The 15923-nt window shown below is 37.0% G+C and overlaps 1 protein-coding gene across 4 annotated transcripts in view; it reads left to right on the top strand.

Annotated features, from left to right (window-relative positions):
- Positions 1-15923, top strand: part of LOC114158692 (MAM domain-containing glycosylphosphatidylinositol anchor protein 2) — a 201399-nt gene that overhangs the window by 86597 nt on the left and 98879 nt on the right. For all 4 annotated transcript variants that reach the window (XM_028040436.1, XM_028040437.1, XM_028040438.1 and 1 more), the window contains exon 4: positions 12652-12848. In XM_028040436.1, the coding sequence (XP_027896237.1) occupies positions 12652-12848 (197 nt within the window). The remainder of the gene's footprint in view (positions 1-12651; positions 12849-15923) is intronic.

A 15923-nucleotide genomic window follows, 5' to 3' on the forward strand; every position in this document is an offset into this window, starting at 1 on the left:
AAGATGCATAAAGCCTCTGTAATATTGGCTTTAAATTCCACTCCTGTTAAAAAAGTGAAATATTGAGTAAAACGGGCTCTTGCTAACTCCCCGTGAATTGCATGATGTTGCCTGAGGCAATTTCGCTGGGACAAGAGTTCAAAGGCAAAAACCTTTTGGAAAACAACAGCGAAATGAGATTTTTGCAGATTTATGATTTGTTTGTAGTCGGTAAAGGAAAAGAAGCTGAAAAAGAGTTAAATTCACTATGTACCTAAAATCTGATGGGAAAATGTCAGACAATGTTTTCAGAGAATTAACTAAATATCCCCCTGTATGAATAAAAGTATATAACCTAAATATAGCTATAAACGTAATTTATTATATAAACCCCATTAAAAAAGGATGTTTCTAGATTGTGCTCTATTTGAAAAATATATATAGTCCTTATTAATGACTGCTGAGGAGTCACTGATTAGTATTATTTTAAAAATATAAAATTTTATAATCAATATTAAACACATAAACATTTTTTGGTCAACGTGGGATAAGTTAAATACAGTCCAGTCTGCTGCATACATTTCAGTGTAATCCAACCTCAACCAAACATGGAAAAATAAAGTAGAGAAAATAAAGCTAATTGCAATTTTTTTTTATATAAACACAGACACACATACAGTACATACACTGCTCAGTAGCACTGCATGCAGTGCTAGTCAGAAGATAAAAAGATGAGATGTGTAAAAATTCTTAAAACTTGTACATTTTTAAATTGCAGATCGTAATGCATATTGCTTAATCTCCCACATTACTTAATTCGGTGAGTTCAGGTCCCAGATGTGCTTCTGATCAAAGATTTATAATGTTTGTCTGGTGGACTATTTCTATCTTTATTTAGCCATAGGTTTTGGACCATTGACATTTTGAAAGATCAAGTAATAACCTATTTTAAGCTTGCTGGTGGAGTCCATGACATTTGGTTGGATTTAATTGTCCTAGTATTTTAAAGAGACCATGAAGCTGTGGACCAACGAAAAGGTTTGCAAAGCATTGCAGATCATTCACTTTACTCGACAGGAAAGTCGTGGACTAACAGTCAAAACCTCTCACTACCTTAACAAAAGCTAAGTATAAAATGAACAAAAAAAAGTGTAAGATTATTGTAGTTCATTAAAACATATTTGAAGGGTTTTTAGACCAATTCACTTCACCGTCCTGCATAAATCCAATCTTACAGCAGAAAACGACTTTTCTAGAGCATTTTTCTGTGCAAATACACAGAGTTATTAGCTACAGGTCAAAGTTCATAGTAAACCTTATGATTGTTTGTGACTGTACACACAGGTGTAATTGAGCTCAGGTCAGCAGCAAGCTTGTTTACAGAGCAAGACTGCAGCAAGCATCCTCATTTATTGCTGCCTTTTGGATTGTTAAGTTAGAAAAATGTATTCTGAATGAATTTGTGTTGTCTAACAAATTGTTTTAATAGTACAGCAGAAAAATAGCTACTTGGTTGTTTAAGATGCTGCATGTTTTGGTACTGTGCAAGAGAGATAGGTGTTCTCCTAATTTCTTTATTCTTCTCTACAATTATCTCAAATGTCATGTATGAATGTGTTACTGATCAATACATATTCAAGAAAGTTAAATATGTATATGAGAGGATTAAAGTTCAGTCAAATTAGCATTAGCATGTATATAAGCGTATTTTCAGCGTATGAACTTTATTATTCATTATGATATTCATAAATTGGCTCCAGCTTCCTCCTAAGGTTCAAATTCATGACTTTTGGCTTAATTGTCTCTCTGAATTGTCAAATGCGTGTGTCTGTGTGTGAACATCCGTGTGTCTCTATGTTGCCCTGTGATGGATTGACGACATGTCCGGGGTGTACCCTGCCTGTTGACCATTGACTGGTGGAGATGGGCAAGCTTTCGTGGAAGTCAGTCAAATGAAAAACATCCTGAGGTTATAGAAATCTATTGTTACTAGATTAAGTTGGAAAAACAATCATTATTCTCGTCACCAAGTGTTTCCATCCTGGGTTATTGATCATCGAACATGAATGGATACTCCTTGAAACCCAGAACAAAAGGAGGCAGGAGTAACTCTAACCCTTCTGTTTCAAATATTGACTCTTACAGCATTGCTACGCTGGTGGCTGGTGGCTCAAGCAGCAGCTGGTTGATTTTAACCTGTTGTTCTGCATCAGTCCTTTCCCACATCACACCTGGATGGAGGGAAGATGTCTCAGTTCTGCCCTTAAGGTCAGGAGGGAGTTACTGAAGAGCTGTTGCTGATACTCTAAATCAGTACTTGTGATAAATGCTGTTTTTAAAAGACATTTTGCTCTTTAAAGGCAATCATTTTTTAATTATTTTTTTTACTGAGGAAAACTAGGGCTGGACCAATGTCAATACTTATTATTATCGCTGAATCAATGTGTGTTTCAGTTGAAATAATGCTTTTCAAACTTTAATGTTTTCTTAATGACCATGGATTTTCACAATTCAAATCTTTTCTTCTGGTTTGTTCATGTATAACACTGTGTCTTGCACTCCTGACAGAACAAACAAGCCTCTTACATACAGGACACTTTTATCTGCAGTTATGCTGTATAAATAATCAGCTTTCTCAGAGCGAAACAAATGTCCTTCGTGTCTAAAGAAGAAATGGAAGAGGTGCTAATTTATTTATTTATTTTTAACCTTTTTTTTTTTACTTATCGATTGCCAATAAATGGCATTTGATAAGTTATTGAGGGAGATGGCCTCGGGTGGTCTTTTTCCAGACCACACACAAGGTCATTAGGCTGAAGCCAGAAAAAGTTCTCCATCATGTTCCTGGTGCTTTTTCTCCAACACTAATGGTGAGTTTTTAGGCGTTGCTGCTAGATCAGTGGTCTGCTTGTTTTCTAGGGAGATGAATTAAAGAAAAGATGGGCAAAGGCAGAAGCCACTGTCTAAGAGAAAGGATGAGGAGGAGATTCATTACTTCTCACCCCCAACACACACAGAAACACGCCCGCACGCAAACACACAGAGCAGAACTCTGCCTCATTATTTCCCCATTTCCATCACCAGGAGGAAGTGAGGGGTTTGCAGCCTTTCTACTGAGGCTGCTGACGTCTGCCCTTCCATTTATCACATGTTAAATCCATGTGTTCCCACACAAGCATGAACACCCCCGCGCCCACACACTGGAAGACTTTTTTTTTCATCTCCAAACACAGCTGAATCGGAAAAGCTGAAAAAAGGTGAAGATGCCGCCATTTTCAGAAGCTCCAGCAGCTTCCGATCTTAAAACAATATCACAGTTGGAGCCCCGAAGGACTTTATTATGTTACCTAAATGCATCATTCACACAGATTTAAAATGTTACACTTTCTCCTGACAGAACAAAATGAGGCCTCTACATTGTCAAATGAAAAAGATCTTCCAGTGAAAGAGAGCAGACGCTAGCTTTCTCTCCGTCTCCCAGTAGAAATGCAACTGCAAGTAAATGCAGGAATGCAGAAATACTTGATGAATAATTCAGCCCTCGTTACACGGCTCCAAAAAGGCATGCCACACAGCAAACATGGCCCTGGTGGTGTGCTGGCCTTCCTGAGACGTCACCAAACTTGCCCAGTTGGGTTAATGTTTTTGGCATAGAAAGAGGGGAAAAAGAAGAGCCTTCAGGAAAGCTTCTGTCAGAAAGGTCTGCTTTGTTATAGCTTATTAAAATCCAGTTTTCACCCACGCTAACTGATCTGATTATTAGCCTGATTAGATTTGAATTCTGCTCAAAACCACAGATATTACAGCATTCTGCATGTAATGAGTATTACATTCGCCCGACATGATGCTAATAAGCCTGCGGATTTTTTTATTACATGTTAAGATGTGAACATTTCCAAAATCACTGAATTCCTAGTGGATTTCATTTATGGTGAATGCAGGGGACACTTATTTTTATCACAATTTTTTAATTATAAATATATTCTATTGATGTTTATACAGTTCTATTGATGGTTTGCCTTTTGTTCTAAATCAATCTTATGAAGATCAACAGAGTGTTTAAATGCATGTCATAACTATACATTTGATTGCATAATCTTTGGGATACTGCAGTAGGAATGTTTGTGCTTTGTATGTTTTTCATGTGTATTTGAAAATAGATGATTGTATTGTTTTATACTTTATTATTTTGCTAATAGTTTACCCAAGTAGGAACAACTTAAAAATACAGTGTAGCAAAATGATGGCTAGTGTTAGAGATCTTGAACATAATGGCTAAATATGGATACATTTGAATCAAAATATGTGTCAAAAAACAAAACAAAACACTAAGTTGCTTTTTTTTAAAGATGTTGATATGAGATGTTATGCTTCTGATCCAAAGCAGTATACCAACCCTTATTGGTGCTCATTGTGTTACTATGCCTGATTTTACTAGAGAAGCAGCAATTAAACCCTTTTAGGCCAGTCTGACCTTCCCGTTAGATTCTGTGCAAACCTGACGTTCCTTACAAGGACATCAACATGTGAGGGTTAGGGTTATGGAGCAATTGAAAGCATTTTTACAAATTGACAGAGAGGTTTCTTACTGTTATATAGGTTTCACATTGAAGTTTGCAGTTGGAATCCGACTACATATACATTTCATGTTATTATGGTTGATAAATACAGAATCAGTCAGTTGGTTTGGTTATAAGAATAATGTCTAAAATCCACTGTCCTATTTAGTACCATTAGCAGGGCTTGTGTTTGTTATCTTGTTCCTTTGTTCAACATTTGAACAAAATCTTGGTAAGTCATAGCATGGCTCTGGAAGCTCTATAAACTGACTTGGAGATCAACATGTCCATCAATTTGGATCTTATTTGATCTTACATGTATATTGTTTATTGTGAGTTACAATACCAGATACTCCAAGCAATTCTCTATCAGTTTGCTCGGAAACCCATTATTAATAAGTAGCTAGAGATTCGTGGAAAAGACTGCTATTAAAGTAATTTACTTTAGAAAAAAGTTCTGTGAGGCTGAAAAATGACAACTAAAGTAAATTTACACAGGCAGGGGTAATCAGCTAATGGAACACCGGTGAGTAGCAATCAGCTAACATGACACAAGTGCTGAGAAAAATAAACATAAAAAGCAAAACAAAAGAAGTGCACAATTAGAGGTAATTTCACAATATACTATGAATTGACACTTGAAAATCTAACTTGAAGTCAGTTCTGACAAAGAAATGCTGGGAAAACACAATACTCCCAAAATTCACTAATTTGAGCATTCAGAAGGGTTCTTTAGTGTTGTAAGTGCTTTGCTTGACTGTGTGCAAATTAAAGAAACAATTTTTTTCCAAAAATAGTAGACTTAAAATATTGAGAATTGTCGATTTTACATTGAAATGTAGGGATTTTTAAATTAACATTCCTTGATCATGCTTATATTGGGCATTCAAACACATTAAATGATTACGGAATGAGAAAGTAACTTAAGAGCATTGTTATAGCTTAGCTCCCAAAGTGCAAACACCCCTTTTAAGATACCGGGTCTATTTGGGAATGTAAAAAAAATCAGTTACAGTGAAAGGATCTTGTGTAACCTCTGCAAACTAGCTTTAGCTAAAAAATGCAAATGAGCTAAAATGGCCATGGAAACAACTATGAGGGCAACTGAGTTATATTTCAGGTTAATCAAATTCACTAAAATGGCAGGTATGAACTATAGATGACTGAAGTAAAATATGATTCAGCAAAGAGTAAATTTAGGGATTTTCACGTGTTGCTTTTACTTTAGTGCATTTGTTTGATTTCAAGTGAATTGCACACAATATGTGTGTATGACATAATATGTGGAAAATGTTAAAAGTATTTATCATGGTCCCATTTTGCACGTTAAAAAAACAACGTTTTGACAGAGATGTGTTTACGTTGAAAAGTGCTTGATGATAATCAAATAAACAATTATTTTTAACCAAGATATCAATAATTCTATTTGTGCAACATTTCTAAACATGATTCCATTTAATAATGGCATTCACTCTCATTTACCAGTGTATCCAATTATCTCAACAAAACAAAATCTCTTATCCTCTCTCACTTGAATGTCACACGGTGTGTGTGATGAAGGTTCCGGCTTTTTCTCTCATCTTCTTCAGCGGTATATAAAGACGCTTCCTCTCAGCTCGTGGGCCCAAAAATGATATTCAGTTTGCTGTGATATCTCTGCCACACAGGCAGCTTCGTCAGAGAGGACATATTGCAGACATTCATCCTCCACCGTAGTCACACTCTGCTATGAAGCCAGAGCCTGACACTAAGTAGATCCAGCCAGCAGAAGGGAGTTATTGTGTAGCGTGGCCATGAGATAGAGGTCACTGTTGCCAAAGGTATGAGAGATGGAAAGAAAGCAAATGTCCTGACAGTAAATCATATGTTGCATTCACGTATTTCAGCAGAAATATGAAAGGATGGGTGTTAAAAAATATTAATTATGGCTTATTAACATTTTACCTTGCAAAAAAGGACATTAAGTGTTACATTTGCTTTCTAAATACCAATTTTTTTTTTCTTTTGGTTTACAATTGAATACAATTGTCTGACGGGCTTTCATAGGTGTTTGCAGCCAACAGCTTTACTTTATGTGGTATAGTCTCTGTCTGTTCTTGGAATTGCCTTCACATTCCAGCTAAATTAAAACTTCTGAGGTTCTGAGTTCTTTCAAGAAAAATCTGTCTGCTGCCTACTTCAAATTACGCCCACTCACTCACTGTACGTAAATTCTGTCTCAAATGTAAATAGCACTTTAATGATATTCTAGCTGTCAGCCTCTGAAGAAACTTTGAAGAGAAAAAAAATCCACTGAAGAATTTGATCTCTATTTTGAGAAGTTAAAAATCGTAACATATAAGAAGAACCATTCAACTTTTCACAAAAATTTCTCAAACTCTCAATAATTTTTATATTTTTTTTCTTGTTAAGTTAAAGAATAAAAATATATTTGTGTTGGGGAAACGATAACACAGGTTGTGTTTTCAAAACATGAGATTATAAAGTTAAAACTGGTCTTACTAATCATGCAGGTATTACACTAATGTAGCAGATATTCCACAGCTGCAGTACAATTATTTTGTGGGGGGATGATACTACTAAATAGTTGTTCTAAATTTTATATGAAATGTTTTCCAGTGTTTTTAGTAAATCCTGAAAGCCTTTGGGAAGCAGAGACGATCTCATTTTAATGGTGCCTATTTGCTCTGTACAGTTGGATGTTACATGGAGTGCATTTTGCTAAAAAGCATAATGCACTGAATATTCTCCAACCTAAAATCAATCCACTCTACTAAGTTGACTGAATTGTCAGAGATTGGGACGTGAAGCAAAGGTCCCTTGATTAAAAACAGAATTAATTCAGCGAAAGCAGCACAAAACAAACAATTAGCCAAACAGTGCCCAGAGCAGGTCTCAGGTTGTTATCAAACTGTTATCAGATCCTGTGAAATACTGCCTGGATAAAGATTTGAAAAAGATAGTGGTTAATTTGTTTCATTGTAACAGGCAATACAGATGCTAGGCATGGCTATTGAACAATAAATTGCGCAACATTTTTGACGATTGATTAACTGCAGTAGTATATTTAAAATGATAGCTGTTGAGCGGTAAACAGAATCTCTATCAATTTCTTTTCATCTTTGGTGTTGCATAAGTAATCCATGTAATTTGGCCTATTTCAAGCATTACTAGATTTCATTTATGGTGCTGTGCCATGTATCACTTACAAAATTACAGAAATAACACTGTAAAACAGCATCAAAGCATTAAAAATTTTATTATTTTTAAAGACATCTTTAAGTTTTACATACGAGACTTGGTGACAAAGATTTTTTCAAATTTTAACTTTACAGATGACTTACTTTAAGTTGTTCTGTTTTACAGTAACTGGCCCTTTAAAAAAAAACAACCAGAAAGAGCTGAAATGTCAACAATGGCTTTAAAATAATAAAAAATTATTATTATTATTATTTGCTTAATTGACATCATCCAACAGTTTTCAGTCTTTCTGCTGAAAATAAAGTTTCCAGTCACAACTGATACAATACTGTATCAGCATCATCTGGTTTTAGCTGGGGAGTTCTTGCACACACACAAGAAATGTGGATGATGTCAAAACTCTACCAGACAAGGGGATCACTTTCTATATAATGAACAGGGAAAGTGACCAGTCAGCTCTGGTTCTGTCAATTTTTCAGTAGTGTGACCTTTACCCTCTTTGTTAATTGAGAGACTGCCTAATGTTTGTGTTTCATTTTTGGGTCAAGCTTTACTTTTTGTACCTTGCCTGTGCTGGGATTAAGATGTTAAATACATAGTGAAATGTATTGGATTATTCCTAATTAAGAGTACATTTATATTAGCACATGATCTCAATATAACATAGTTACTGTATATGTTATATTGTTTTCAGATTTATATATTTAATAGTTTTCAGATTTATATATTTTATTTTTGTTTTTATTCAATCTTTTTATTAACCCAGGATATAGTACAGTTAAAATAATGGTCGACTTTAATTTCTCTAGTCATCGATGATCATTTCAAGAGTGTCAAACTGAAGATGTTTCCACTTAAAGAACTTTGCAGTTTTCAATAGCCCTACCTTCACCACCAGTTATTACCACTGTAGAAATGAAGACCAAATCAGATCAACAGCATCAAATTATAGCTCAGAAAATGATATCAGCTGGGAGATAATTGTTTTGATATTCATCCTGAACTATGTATGTACGTTTTGTAATTTAAGGGATATGGTACACCTCAGAACCATATCTGAGGCTTACCAGATTTGGTAAAGTTTTAGTTTTTAAAAACTAAAACTAGTTTTAGTTTTAATCTTTGCAATCTACTGTTATTTAATCATAGACAAGGAATAATTGCTTGTGTGCAAATATATCATTTAAATCTAGTCTTACACATAATATCCCCCAAACTTTATATCATGCACCATTTTTAAATTGAAAGAAATGTGTGAGTTTGAGTGGATAATGCTCCTTTGCAACAAAACGTTCAGGATTTAATAATTAAAAATCTGTGAATATTATTCCTCCAGCCAGAGTTTGAACCTCTTTCATTTCTCCTGCTGTGATTTAAAAGCATTGTTACTGTTCCACCTTTCCACTAAGTTTTCAGATACTTTATATAAGTTATGAAGTGCAACCGCTGAGACTAAATCCTTGGTTCTAGTTTTATTTTTTAAGAATCATGACGTCTTATATGCTCCTTTGGGTCCTTTTTCTCTCTATTGGAGGTCTGAAAATTATTTTTTTCCAACATTCCTGCTGTTGGAGGAGACTTATGGAGAAGATAAATGAAATACGATGCAACGGAACGATAATGTGGCTGACAACTGCTTCACTTCATATGGGTGTTTGTGATAATTATTTGCTGGATTAATCAGATATAGAGACAAAGTAAAACAGAAGAAAACAAACAATACATTTAGGACAACATTAATGGATCAGGCAGGTTTTGAACTTGTACATGTGGTTGACATTAAAACACCTGCCAGAGGTATGCATTAGTTTGGACTTAACTGTAAAGTTTTTCTGTTAGTTTTGTATCTTGACCTCCTTCTATTTCTCTTTTTGCCCTTGGAAGAAAATGAAAGCAATTTGCTTGTCAGTGACATAATGGCACTGTTTCTGCTCATGAAAGACACAAATGTCATTTGGGTCAGCAGCAACCCCCCCACCGAGCCCCTCAGGACAGTCATTAGGTGAAATTAGAGGCATGATTCTGTCGCTCACGGCTGACAGCATGATGGGTATCTTTTCCACGGTGACTTCATCACGTCAGGTGCAGAGGGTGAAAGACATCAAAGTCAAGAAAATATAGGCAAACTCGCTTTGGGAGGGACAGCCTCAGAGGTCTCTGGATTCACGGTAGAGTGGAGTAATGCACATGTTTTCACACAGGTGCTGTTTTTTTTGTTTTTTTCCAAAGGGGGGCATGAAAGGATTGAGCTTTGGTTTGATGTGATAATGAAGTGCCTTCTTTAGTCTTTCATCCAAACCAATCACCTTCATTTATTTGTCCGACAAATGCTTTGGTACACTTTAGTACACTTCTAAAGTAGTTCTGCTAATCAGATGGGAGTATCATCATCTTCAGGCTTTGTTTAAAGGATTTCTCACACTGGAGAGGGAAATGATTGGTGATAAACCGAGTGCTCCTGCTTTCTCTGTGCGCCTGCCTTGCGAGACCACCCATGAGTCACACTGGCGTCGCATCGAGCGTTTGCACGTCTGTGTATCATCCTGCCCTTCCTCCTCCTTCCCCCATGTTTTCATATCAGAGGAATTCAAAGATTTGAGACTTGTCATGGTTGGTAGAGGTGAGCAGGAGTGATGCAACGGTTAGTGCACTGGAGCGTTTAGCCGTACATGGGAAGATTTACCGGCCTGTGAAGCCATAAACCTGCAATTACAAACCCTAACAACTCTGGCACAGGCAGCCCGTACAACACAGTTTTCCTCTGGGCTCAGGGATTTAAGCCTCACAATCAGTCAAGCGTGACTTAAGAAGCTAATTGCACAAGAGTGACACACATACACGCACAAACTCCTTACAGGAGAGAGACTGATGTTGGAGGTGGAATTTTGTTTAAAATTAATCAAATTTTAATCCAGCTTGTACATTTCCATATTTCCATATTTATCTCCACGCTTCTAGCATCCACTTCCTCCCTGCATATAATTTCGGCCCTATTAATAGCTCAAACTGTTTCTTACCCTAGACGCACACTAACAGGGGAACACGCTTTCACTCTTGTCACCGCAACCGCATATCTGTCCAGCGTTCAAAGACACGCGTATCCTAAGGTAGATAGGGCTGTCAATGAATCACTCCGTTTTTGCCACAGTTGGTAAATTGACTGTTTGATGCTGGAAACAGATGGGGCAAGAGGCGGGTGGAGTCGCTGATAAGATGTAGGATTCACACTCTTCCCCGCCTCGCTATAATGAATCAGTGTATTTACTTAGAGCGATCTCCTCGTCTGAAATTGTCCTGCGATTGCTCTGTCTTCTCCTCCGTGTTGTCACTCCTCGGGTTTTCCTCCCCTCCTCCCTAAAGGTAATTGCTCTTACCTGAGACACTGTAATGGATCCTGGATGAAGTATTGAACGCAGCTAGATTTTGATTAAGGGGCTGTAGGGCAGAACATGCCTTTAATGAAACTGAGGAATCAGCATTCTTCTGGCTGTAGCGCCAAGGCTGGATGCTGAGCATCACGGCCCACGGGCACCTTGATTAGGACCTGATCCCAGCAAATCCAGGCATGGGGCAAAGCCTCTGAATTAAAAGCAATGAATTTGACTATTAATAATACCTGAGGTATGTGCATAGTTTCCCCCTCACCCCTTTTGTAGACAGATAATGATTAAAGATGTGTGTATTCATTTACTGTAAGCTCTCCCACATGCATATTCACCCACAAGTCCAATCATCCACCTTGTTGCTCTGCAGCTGAAACACTAACACACCCATTAATGCACTCATTCCTTTTTCCCTTCATATGCAAAAGGTCAGGCTTTATCAGTTAGAATTTTAGCATGAGGGATAACTTGCATTAGCTTCTTTCATCCACTTCCTTTATTGCCTTTTTGCTCGTGTTTAAAAACTGATTGCATCTCGGACAGAGATGAAAGGGAAGCAGCACACTCCCCGCGTTCTTTGAGCATGCAAATGGACGTAATCTAAAAGACGAAGTATTAGCATGCTAAAAGACAGCACGGCTATGATGAACACCATTTGCCAAGGCTTAATGTGATAGCTGGGTAAGATGATTAACTTTGAATCCATTTAATCAACCACAAGCGCTTTCTCAAATAACCAACTGTCTCGCGTTCGGGTAAAACTTCCTCTCAAATCTGTCGGGAATTGGATGGATGTGTCAAATCACAGAGTTTCTAAATCAGAGCCGAGGCCAGCCGAACAGAGTTCTTTGAAGTGATGGACATCAAACATCATTTTCTCTGCAGTGTTTGTCATTCTCTGCTTTGTTTAAAGCTAAGAATGGAGAGCAACTTGGAGCATGCAGCAGCTCGATTTGACTGAGCAGTCAATGTGCCCTTGGGCTGCATCCTATTGACTTAAGTAGTTTAAGTAGTGGGGCCTCTCACCTTCTTTTTCATATCGACCCCAAAGTGCATGCTGATAGCTGTCTCTCTTAATGTGATGGAAGTTCTGATCCTTTTTCTTGGCCTTAAACGGCAATCCAAGAGGTCGGCTTGTGAGGTGTCGCAGTTGTATTTACTGATGCTAGAAACAATTTGGAGCTGAATAGTCTATTACTGCTGCCAGACCTGGCCAAAAACATTTTCACCACCAAACAATCCAGCAGGATCCGACATGAAGCAAAGCTTAAATACTTGGAAAAGCACCTTGTGCTCACTTCTAAGTAAGCACAACTGAGGAGAGACATTAAAAGAACTCAAGACTTTGCTGATTACATTTATTATGCCCAAATAATTATTTGCTTTAAGGCCTTTACACTTTTTAAGCAAACTGGTCCCCATCTTTACATGTCTACATGTTCTGTGTTAATGTAACAAATAAACTCCCCCAGTTCAAAGATAAGTCTTTATTAAATGCTTTCTCTGATGTCTGTCTGCTCCTCCAACAGACCTCGATAATCCGGTGATTACGGTTCACCAGAGTATAGGAGAAGCAAAGGAGCAGTTCTACTATGAGAGGACTGTATTCCTGCGCTGTGTGGCCAACTCCAATCCGCCCGTCCGCTACAGCTGGCATCGTGGGAGGGAAGTTTTGACACAGGGATCCGACAAGGGTGTGGAGATTTATGAGCCGTTTTTCACACAGGTAAGATAGGGGGAAGGTGGTGTGGTGGTTTGTCTTAAATTAAAGCTAGTTTCAGAAGGATCACTGTTAAGGTTTTACTAACCTTGACTTTTTCTTTTCTTTTTTTATTTGTTTTTAATTAAAATTATGAGTAGTTTTGTAATCATTCCTTACCTATAGTTGGAACTAGATAGTCAACCTAACCACTGCTTTTATTCCCCTGCTTTTTAATATTTTCAGTCTGTTCTATTATTCCAACCCTAACAAAGAACCCCCATCACAGTGACCATGATTAGTACCTAATCTAAGTGTACCTAAGTGTTCCTTAGAAAGCTTTGGTAACACAAGTTGTTTTTGTAGCTTTGTCCTTAGTAATGTTTTCTGCCCAAAGCTCCTCTTTGTACAGTATGTAACGCATAGTGTGGGAAGAAACCACAAACTGCCAGAAGCTTTTCCACAGTTTCGGATGGTGTTTTGTCCCCAAGTGCATAACAGCCTTCTGTTTTTAGACTTCTGTTTTGTACATTCTAGTTAGGATGCCATGCTGGTAGCATTTGACATTTTAACAGCATTTCCAACTCTTGAATTTCAGGGTTTTTGGCAGTCGCAGTCACATTGTTTTTGATAAAAGGATTTTCAAGCTCAAAAAATATTTCTTTTAAAAAACCCGAAACATGAAAAAAAAAGTGATGTCGTACAGGAATATCTTGTTTCTTTTGGGAACTTAAGATTCCTTATGTTCCACCAAAGGATGTCTAGCAGTCGAGATAACCTCACTACTGAAACATTTTCGGATAATTTCAGCTCATTAAGACCTGTTTTATATTGCAGAATAAAAAAGGCATATGTTGAGTGAATATAGAATTAACTTTTTGGACTTATGTCTTAAGCTGTCTAAAATTAAATGGATAGCATGACAAATCTGGTATACTTCTTAGCATTTATACTCAAAAAGTAGAATAGCAGTATACTAAAAATAATTTTGACAGGCAGAAAGAAATTATACTTTGTCAATATGGATAACAATTTCTAAAGATAACTGCTGCTTCAAAGCGAATTTTGGATGCTTACCAAGGCACATGTTAGTATTAAGACATTTTTTATTACAGCTGAAATACCTAATGGTAAAAAAATAGTGTTGTGTTTTTTTTTTCAGCTTTTGTCGGTCTTGTGAAATTCATCTCTATTTTCAAGGAAGAGTATTTGTGGCAGATACTTTATGTGCTCATAGAGCATTGCGGTTATTGATTTCTTCTCTCACAAAAGACAAATATGGAATAAAATATTGTGTTTACAGCACATTTATAGATTGTGCCAGTAAACACAAACATTAGATTAAGTTCAGCTCATAAAGCGATTTCAGAGGCATCTATGATTATTACTTGCTATGAAATTCCAATCCCATTGAACAGGCAACTAAAGAAAAGGCTAAAATATAGACTAAGAGTAAATAGTTTACGAACATCATATTATAAGCATAGACCAATAATCTGCATTGTCACTACACTCATGGGCAAGTCTTTGTTCATAACTATCAAATCAGCAGAGTATCTCATAGATTAGGAAAATGGAGTAATTGTAGTTTTTTCCCTTTCAACTTTCTACCTCATGCACAACTAACCTCACAGACGGGACAGCAGAACTTGCCTTAGTGAACCTTCTGAAAAGCAATGCTAGATTTCATGGTTTACATGCATATTTGTGAGTTGGGTTTCCATCACAATCAGGCAAGTGGTTGAGCAAGTGTATTTTCTATGCAGTCTGAAACAGAAAAGCTTTGTTCCAAAAAGGATTTTCTGCAGTCGACAAAGAGCTGATTGAGATTGTTCCATCACTTGTGAAGGTATTGTAGTTTTTCAATAGATTGAGTTAAATGTGATTTGATACGTACTTGGAAGTCTGCATCAGTGAGAATGTGAATCTGCACAACAACAAAAAAATGGAGCGGAAAAGAGGCTTAGGAAATAAAGAAAGGGAGGAAAAGGAAGTGAAAATTATGTTTGGCTCATATGAAGAAAGATGGGTGTTAACTAATAGAGTGAGTGAAGCAGAATGAAGAAGCTGCACTATTGGGCCTCAAATAACACTCATCCCATCTGCGCACCATCCTTCCTATTACCCCACTATTAGTACCCTAATTGGGTCTGGAAATTGGAGCACAACCTAAAACACAGAGATTAGGAGTTTGTGAGACCAGCTCCAAATATGACCTGATTAAACTCCAAGTAATTTGCTCATATAAATGTTTTCAGCATCATGTCCCACAGACAGGTGCAGGACCCAGGAAAGTAGATTTCCTGTGAAGTTTATTTTTCCAACTCTTACCTTCAACTATTCTTTCATTTGCTTTGCATTATCCTCAACGTTCCACATGTGTTAGACTCCCAAAGATGTTAGAAACATGCAGGTATTGTATTTTAAATTCACTACAGAGAACTAGTTTCTATAATAAAACTTCAGCCCAGAGCTGTAGGTTTACTGAAGAAACCCTCTACTTTGTGCTGCTGTAAGTTATTTTTTTTCTTTCTCACTCATTTTTGAATCAAATATTCTGGATTTCTTAAGTATATTTGTACATACTGTTAAAATGTTCAAGACCGGTAGCTGGTAAAGATCCAACGTCAAAGATACCATTTTCTTTAGCAGTTTTTACCAAAGCTCCTATAATTAATTTTCAGTGAATAGCTTCATTATAACTCACTTCTCACTTAGTGTTTACTTTCGCATATACTATGTGGCGACAAAAACAATTCTACTGTATCATCTCCATGATGTTTAAGATAATTGATCCTACAGGTGCTTTTCTGCTTTTCTGCCCACTCTGTGAAGTCCTAGCAAAATTTTCTAAGAAACCAAAGTAGAACATCATCTCATCTCAACATACGCTGATGTGGGACTTAAGATTTTAAGCTAATTTTTTTCAGTACAGACCTAATAAAGCATTGTCTGAAAATCAAAATGTCAAAACTTATGGCCAGAAGCCCACGACTCCCTCAGCGAGTTTGTGAGGGTAAAGATCATGTCCACTGCCAACAGCCAGGACAAAAGCCACATCGCTCCTCCTGGGTCCAATGTCCGACAACCAGCCTCCTCTCT

The sequence above is a fragment of the Xiphophorus couchianus genome, chromosome 15 (assembly GCF_001444195.1).
Source record: "Xiphophorus couchianus chromosome 15, X_couchianus-1.0, whole genome shotgun sequence".
NCBI lineage: Eukaryota > Metazoa > Chordata > Actinopteri > Cyprinodontiformes > Poeciliidae > Xiphophorus > Xiphophorus couchianus.